Source organism: Gymnoscopelus braueri (assembly GCF_963280865.1).
Source record: "Gymnoscopelus braueri genome assembly, chromosome: 11".
Classification (NCBI taxonomy): Eukaryota; Metazoa; Chordata; class Actinopteri; order Myctophiformes; family Myctophidae; genus Gymnoscopelus; species Gymnoscopelus braueri.
In genome coordinates this window covers 567,215-575,177 of record NC_137613.1, presented here as the reverse complement: position 1 = coordinate 575,177, position 7,963 = coordinate 567,215, and the positions used below count along the sequence as shown (strand labels likewise).

The following is a 7,963-nucleotide window of genomic DNA, read 5'->3' as shown; positions in this document are numbered from 1 at the left end:
ACAGTACATGTCAGACATACAAAAGACTCTGTGTTTCTATGGTAAAGACTCTGTGTCTGCCATGTGTTTCTATGGTAAAGACTCTGTGTCTGCCATGTGTTTCTATGGTAAAGACTCTGTGTCTGCCATGTGTTTCTATGGTAAAGAGACTCTGATATGACATGATATCCTCTTTCTGTAGACTCTGCACCTCAGCTCTAAGGCCCTGTCACTGCTCCTTCCTCTCAGGCTGATCACATGACAACTTCCAACGTTTGTCTACAAATAACATCCGTAAAACCTTTTGGACTCTTTGGTGCTAATAAGTCTATTTATTATTTCACATGCAATACGAGACGAGTCGTCCTGTGATCATAATTAATAATGAGGTGGATGGATGAGACGTGCGTGTGATTACAGGAAGTGGCTTTGACACAAGCTGTGGTGACTTCCTGTCATGGCCGTGTGGTTTAACTTGGCATCTATTTTCATACCAACGTTGTCACAACAACAACAACCTGCAGAATCAGCATTAAGTCAGGCTGCTGCGTTTATATGAAGCAATTTACAACTGATGATGCCTTATCAATGCTCAGGTGTTTAAAAACATAGAACCATGATACAGCTGGATGGAATTTGTAGACAAACATGTATTTACATGATCCATGATAATTATGTACTCAGTCTGTTATTAATGTACATGACATCTACTCAGTCTGTTATTAATGTACATGACATCTACTCAGTATGTTATTAATGTACATGACATCTACTCAGTCTGTTATTAATGTACATGACAGCTGATACAGTATGTACTCAGTCTGTTATTAATGTACATGACAGCTGATACAGTATGTACTCAGTCTGTTATTAATGTACATGACAGCTGATACAGTATGTACTCAGTCTGTTACACATGGTTGTATATCTGAACATCTCACAACATGTCACAGCGTGTTACATGACCATCCATTATAATAGTGAATGTTCTGTATTCAACATGATGGATGAATATATATTATTTCTTGTACAGTTCCACGTTGCTGACAACGAGGGTCAAGTTGAAATGGTCAAATGGTTCGAAATTAAATTCTAATGAAATTCTAATCCATTGACTGTAAAAAAAAGACTCAGAGAATCAACAGAGAAACCAATGTTGATCATTTTATTTAGTAATGAGCACGCGTTGAGCTTGCAGATCACTGTGTGAGCTTGTAGATCACTGTGTGAGCTTGTAGATCACACTTATCACCCAGTGTCCAGTTGTCACAACAACAGTTAGTTGTGTTTCTATCTGTTTGTAACTGATAAGCTGAAATAATGTGAGGAATGACCCCCCCCCCCCTTAGCGTATGTACAGTAATGATTCATTACTTTGACACACAAATCATTTGTTGCCTAAAAGGTCAAATGATCTTTAGCTGAAGAGCTGCTTGTAAAACGTTGAACTTTGAACTTTCTGTATTCAAAATGGAAAAATGTTCCGTTTGACGGAGAGACCTGGGGGGGTGGGGCCTAGGGGGGCGGGGCCTAGGGGGGCGGGGCCTGGTTTATGGTCTGATTTACCTGCACTTTTTGTTTTTAATTTGTATATAATACTAACTCCAGCACACACACACACACACACACACACACACACACACACACACACACACACACACACACACACACACACACACACACACACACACACACAGAGCCAGAGGATGATGATGTCATGCTGTGTCACATGATCTCGTTCCCCTGGCTCTGCATCTTACCCACAATCCTTTGCTCCATGCTTCCTTCAGACAGACTGAATCTCAGCCTGTTTTATATCTGATGTGATTGGTTGTTCTGTTCAGGACCTGTGTTGATTGGTTGGTTGATCAGAGGGATCCTGTGTTGATTGGTTGGTTGATCAGAGGGATCCTGTGTTGATTGGTTGGTTGATCAGAGGGATCCTGTGTTGATTGGTTGGTTGATCAGAGGGATCCTGTGTTGATTGGTTGGTTGTTAAAGGGATCCTGTGTTGATTGGTTGGTTGATCAAAGGGATCCTGTGTTGATTGGTTGGTTGATCAGAGGGATCCTGTGTTGATTGGTTGGTTGTTAAAGGGATCCTGTGTTGATTGGTTGGTTGTTAAAGGGATCCTGTGTTGATTGGTTGGTTGTTAAAGGGATCCTGTGTTGATTGGTTGGTTGTTAAAGGGATCCTGTGTTGATTGGTTGGTTGTTAAAGGGATTCCAGTACAAAGAAAACCCAAAGGACAAGAATGCAGGAAAACTTTATTTCACTAAATATTCATATTCACATTCACATTCATATTCATATTCATATTCATATTCATATTCATATTCATATTCATAACCCTAGACTAACAATCAGTGCAAATAACCGATCTGCAAGTTCACAACGTGTTGCGTAGATCTATAGACCCAGACATAGATCTATAGACCCAGACAGTTAGATCTATAGACCCAGACATAGATCTATAGACCCAGACAGTTAGATCTATAGACCCAGACATAGATCTATAGACCCAGACATAGATCTATAGACCCAGACAGTTAGATCTATAGACCCAGACATAGATCTATAGACCCAGACATAGATCTATAGACCCAGACAGTTAGATCTATAGACCCAGACATAGATCTATAGACCCAGACATAGATCTATAGACCCAGACATAGATCTATAGACCCAGACCCAGATAGTTTTAACACATTGGGTTCCAGCATTCTCCCCATTGACTGCTCTTTGCTGTTTAAAGCTCTAGACTCCACGACGAGCAAATCCACGTAAAAAAAAGCATGCATTCATGTAGCGCAATGACCCTGGCTACATCCTGACCCTAACCCATGACCCTGGCTACATCCTGGAATGATAACTTTTCACTCGCGAGTTACAACGGGGGGGATCGTGCATGACCGGTTTTCCCCACCGGAAACAGACTCGGAGATACAGACGTTTTAAAGAAGGAAATAGACAGGAAGCGGATGGGGAGCCATGTTTTTTGCAGCTCTGGGAGTACCCATTGTGACAGGATCACAATGGGAGCTGCTCTAGCCCCTCCCGTGTGGAAAAAAACAAAAAGACACCAAAACCGTTTTACTACGGTTTTGGCACTCCGAGTAACTTTTTGCACCTTTTGCAAAACCGTATATATACGGTTTTGGCACCCCATGTGTTAATACACACTTTTGGTGCAACTTAGACACATCCTCAGTGATGTATCCTGGGTTCACTGGGTGTTTCGGGTCTCACATCATAAACCCTCGCCCAGGCGACCCAGCCGGGGGTGATCAGGCCCCGGCTTGTGTCTAAGTAGACGCCTTTTCTGCCGCGTCGGTGATGTTTTTGATGGCTTTTCTGTTGTTCAGTCCCTTCACTCCCAGCATCTTGAGTGCCCTGGTGAGAGACTGGCCGACGAATCCTCTGCATCCGACCTCCATGGGGTTACATCAGGTCCTCCATCCCCTGCTTCGGCATTCGCCTGCCAGCTCCTCGTACTTGGCCCTCTTCCTCTCAAAGGCCTCCTCCATCCCTTGCTCCTCTTCCTCTCAAAGGCCTCCTCCATCCCCTGCTCCTCTTCCTCTCAAAGGCCTCCTCCATCCCCAGCTCCTCTTCCTCTCAAAGGCCTCCTCCATCCCCTGCTCCTCTTCCTCTCAAAGGCCTCCTCCATCCCCAGCTCCTCTTCCTCTCAAAGGCCTCCTCCATCCAGTCTTCCCAGGGAACAGTCAACTCCAGCTGGACCACTTGCCTTGTTGTTTCTGACACCAGGACCATGTCTGGCCTGAGTGTGGTCACTGAGATGTTCTCCAGGCATTTGAGCTGTCTCCCTAGGTTGACCTTCAGCTGTCTCCCTATAGGTTGACCTTCAGCTGTCTCCCTATAGGTTGACCTTCAGCTGTCTCCCTATAGGTTGACCTTCAGCTGTCTCCCTAGGTTGACCTTCAGCTGTCTCCCTAGGTTGACCTTCAGCTGTCTCCCTATAGGTTGACCTTCAGCTGTCTCCCTAGGTTGACCTTCAGCTGTCTCCCTATAGGTTGACCTTCAGCTGTCTCCCTAGGTTGACCTTCAGCTGTCTCCCTATAGGTTGACCTTCAGCTGTCTCCCTAGGTTGACCTTCAGCTGTCTCCCTAGGTTGACCTTCAGCTGTCTCCCTATAGGTTGACCTTCAGCTGTCTCCCTATAGGTTGACCTTCAGCTGTCTCCCTATAGGTTGACCTTCAGCTGTCTCCCTAGGTTGACCTTCAGCTGTCTCCCTAGGTTGACCTTCAGCTGTCTCCCTATAGGTTGACCTTCAGCTGTCTCCCTAGGTTGACCTTCAGCTGTCTCCCTATAGGTTGACCTTCAGCTGTCTCCCTATAGGTTGACCTTCAGCTGTCTCCCTAGGTTGACCTTCAGCTGTCTCCCTATAGGTTGACCTTCAGCTGTCTCCCTAGGTTGACCTTCAGCTGTCTCCCTATAGGTTGACCTTCAGCTGTCTCCCTAGGTTGACCTTCAGCTGTCTCCCTAGGTTGACCTTCAGCTGTCTCCCTATAGGTTGACCTTCAGCTGTCTCCCTAGGTTGACCTTCAGCTGTCTCCCTATAGGTTGACCTTCAGCTGTCTCCCTAGGTTGACCTTCAGCTGTCTCCCTAGGTTGACCTTCAGCTGTCTCCCTATAGGTTGACCTTCAGCTGTCTCCCTAGGTTGACCTTCAGCTGTCTCCCTAGGTTGACCTTCAACTGTCTCCCTATAGGTTGACCTTCAGCTGTCTCCCTATAGGTTGACCTTCAGCTGTCTCCCTATAGGTTGACCTTCAGCTGTCTCCCTAGGTTGACCTTCAGCTGTCTCCCTATAGGTTGACCTTCAGCTGTCTCCCTAGGTTGACCTTCAGCTGTCTCCCTATAGGTTGACCTTCAGCTGCCAGTCTGGAGCTGTTGCCAGCAGCCCCCCTGCTTGACTCAGGCGCTGCTGTGGCTTCCCCCCAGCCCTAACAAAGGCCATGGACTGCCTTGTTGGTTATTGATGTTTGCTGGTGGAGATCCCTGTGCTGATGACCTCTGCGATGACCCGCAGCACTTGGTCATGGCGCCAGCGGTAACGCCCGTCTCCTAGTGCCCTTGGGCAGCAGCTCAGGATGTGCTCCAGCGATCCTGCTCTCTGGCAGAGAGGGCACAGTGAGGGCACAGAGAGGGCACAGAGAGGGCACAGAGAGGGCACAGAGAGGGCACAGTGGAGTCTCTCTGGCAGAGAGGGCACAGTGGAGTCTCTCTGGCAGAGAGGGCACAGTGGAGTCTCTCTGGCAGAGAGGGCACAGTGGAGTCTTGGCCAAACCCCAGCGGAAGGAAGAGGTTGGATGGGCTTGAGAGGACATCGTACACCGACTGAATGAGGAACTTGATCCGGTGTGGCTCAGATCTCCATAGCTCTGTCCACGATATCTTCCGGTCAGCTGCCTCCTCCCATCGGGTCCACGCCCCCCTGCTGCCGCATCCCTACTGTCCTACTGCAGCGGGCTTCCTCCACCCCTGCTCGGACCTCCTCCTGGATCAGCTGCCGCCTTTCCTTTCCCTGGGACTTGTTGTAGCGAGGTCTTGGGTTGCTCCCGAGACCTGCCCTTCCGGAAGCCACTGTTCCCACCAGCTTGCTGCTCCTTCTCCAGATGACTTTGAGGATCGTCCATAGTCGCTTCAAGAGTCTAGGGCATCTCTTGTAGACAACATATGGCACTCCGCTGGGGCCTGGCGCTGAGTTGGTTCTAGCAGCTTTGACAACCTCCTCAACTTCTTTCAAAGTTGTCTCCTTGGTGTCAAATGCCGAGGTGGGTTCTGGCGGAGTTGTCAAGGTCCTGCATGGCCCAAGATCTTCCTCTCTTGCACTGTCACTGTAGGTGGCACTGAGGTACTTGTTAACCTCGTCTTCAGTACAGGCAAGGTGGCCACTTCTTTTCTGCCCAAGGATCTTCTTGGTGACCCAGACAGTTAGATCTATAGACCCAGACATAGATCTATAGACCCAGTCAGAACACAGTTAGTGTTTCTCGTGTCAGTGACTGGTGTTTTGCACATGTTGTTGTTGTTGTTGTTGTTGTTAGTGTAAATACTGTACAGGACGGACCAGGGGACACGTGATTGATGCGTGATGATGATTGATGGACATTTGACTGGATTGACTCTGTTTTTAAGAGCCTTTTGTTCGTTTGAATTGTAAAAGAAAAACAACAAAAAAAAAGTGCTGTGATGGATTTACTGTTTATAATGCAGCTTCCATTGTTTTCTGTGTGATTTACAGTATAATGATACTGTTGTTTCTGTGTGATTTACAGTATAATGATACTGTTGTTTCTGTGTGATTTACAGTATAATGATACTGTTGATGTGATGATGATGATGATGACGATAATTGTATATTTGTCATCGTCCTGTTTGTGGTTTTTAAGCAACAGAATCTGTCTTTAACCCTTTAAGACCAGGAACACATCTGTGTCACTTTAGATTTCTTTGGCTATAAAAAAAATAGCAGATCTACAAGCTCATCGCGCAGCACCGAGTGTCGCGCTATGAGCTTGTAGATCTGCTATTTTTTTTAAATCTTTTTATCTTTTGCAAATCTTTTAATATAAATATTTTAAGCGAACATTTGTAAGTCAAATCTTTGCTTCTTGGGGCCCTGGAACTAAATATTAAAAACATTTTCATTTAAAAAAATATATATTCAAAGATTTGCAAAAAAAATAAAAGAAATCAGCTCTACAAGCTCATAGTGCGGCACAGCGCTATGAGCTTGTAGATCTGCTATTTTTGAATAGCCAAATAAATCTAAAAATGACACGGATGTGTTCCCGCTCTGAATGGGTTAAAAACACGGGTCAACAGATGCTGTCGGTGTAAACTTTGTTTTTACAAAATAACTTTGACTTTTCAGGTAATATTTTCACAATTCTTCAAATATAGCGAACAAACAGCAGCAACTTGTAGATCTGCTATTTTCTCTTTTTTTGTGACATTGTTGTACAATGTAGGGCCTTAATCTACACACAAAAACATGGAGATACAAGGTTTCTGCTCCACAGCAACAAGAATACACACATTATTCTGTGTTTGAGTCTGGAAGACAATAAATATGATCCGTACAGTACATAGTACAGTAACTGTTCTAATGTATGTACACACAGTGGTTCTCAAACCTTTTCATGTCAAGGACCCCCACATTAATATGTATTTGGCCACAGACCCCCTCATCTGACCATGTGCCAGGGACCCCCCACCAAAGAGTTGTGTTCAAGAAAATTCTAAAATTTTCCAAACGTTTTTTATTTTCAAACAATAACCAACATATAAATGGTTAAAGTGGTTAAAATGATTGTGATGCTATGTTAAAGGAGGAGTTCACCCAAAAAATGACTTATTTTCTATCAATTACACACCCCATGAAGCCTTGATATCATGGATTTATTTTTGTTTTTGTCTCATTCCTAAGACAATAATTTGTGTGTATTTCCGGTAGGAGACACAAATAATCTACTTTGTCTCTCCTACCGGATACATTAGCCGGTAGGAGACGGGAATCAAACTATTAGCTTTAGGAATGCGACAAAAACAAAAAATAATCCATGGATTCAAGGCTTGAAAATAAGTCATTTTTTTGGTGAACTCCTCCTTTAACTGCTTTAGCTGGGGACCCCCTGGAACCCGCCCCCCCATCTCCCCCGAGGACCCCTGATGTACAGTGTACGGTAACTGTACCGTGGACCTGGTTTAAACATCATATTGTACATAATTAATAATTCAGGTTCAACTTCTCTCTGACTTTTGTATGAACTGTTTTGGTTTGTTTTTGCTGTAAAATATTTTGAAGAGAATAAATGAAATTTATCACAAAAAATAAGAGCTTCTGTGAATAACTGTCAATCATTGTTGAACTTTATAGTTTTAAATAAAATATGAATTATGAGTCATTTTACTTCTAAGGAATAGAACAGGGTGATGCAACTGTGATGATGTAGAGGATAG

The 7,963-nt window shown here is 44.7% G+C and overlaps 1 protein-coding gene across 1 annotated transcript; it reads right to left on the bottom strand.

Annotated features, from left to right (window-relative positions):
• Nucleotides 1-2,611: 2,611 nt before the first annotated feature.
• Nucleotides 2,612-7,761, bottom strand: LOC308095037 (uncharacterized protein). The gene is made up of 2 exons (XM_080441952.1): nt 4,866-7,761; nt 2,612-3,813 (listed from the first exon to the last, which is right to left on the bottom strand). The coding sequence occupies exon 1, from the start codon at nt 5,952-5,954 to the stop codon at nt 5,400-5,402; it is 555 nt and encodes a 184-aa protein (XP_080298078.1). The 5' UTR covers nt 5,955-7,761; the 3' UTR covers nt 2,612-3,813; nt 4,866-5,399.
• Between the last annotated feature and the right edge of the window lie 202 nt (nt 7,762-7,963).

Bases quoted from the DNA above. Each gene is read 5' to 3' on its own strand.
- LOC308095037 (XM_080441952.1), bottom strand. From the start codon at position 5,954: ATGTCTGGGTCTATAGATCTAACTGTCTGGGTCACCAAGAAGATCCTT.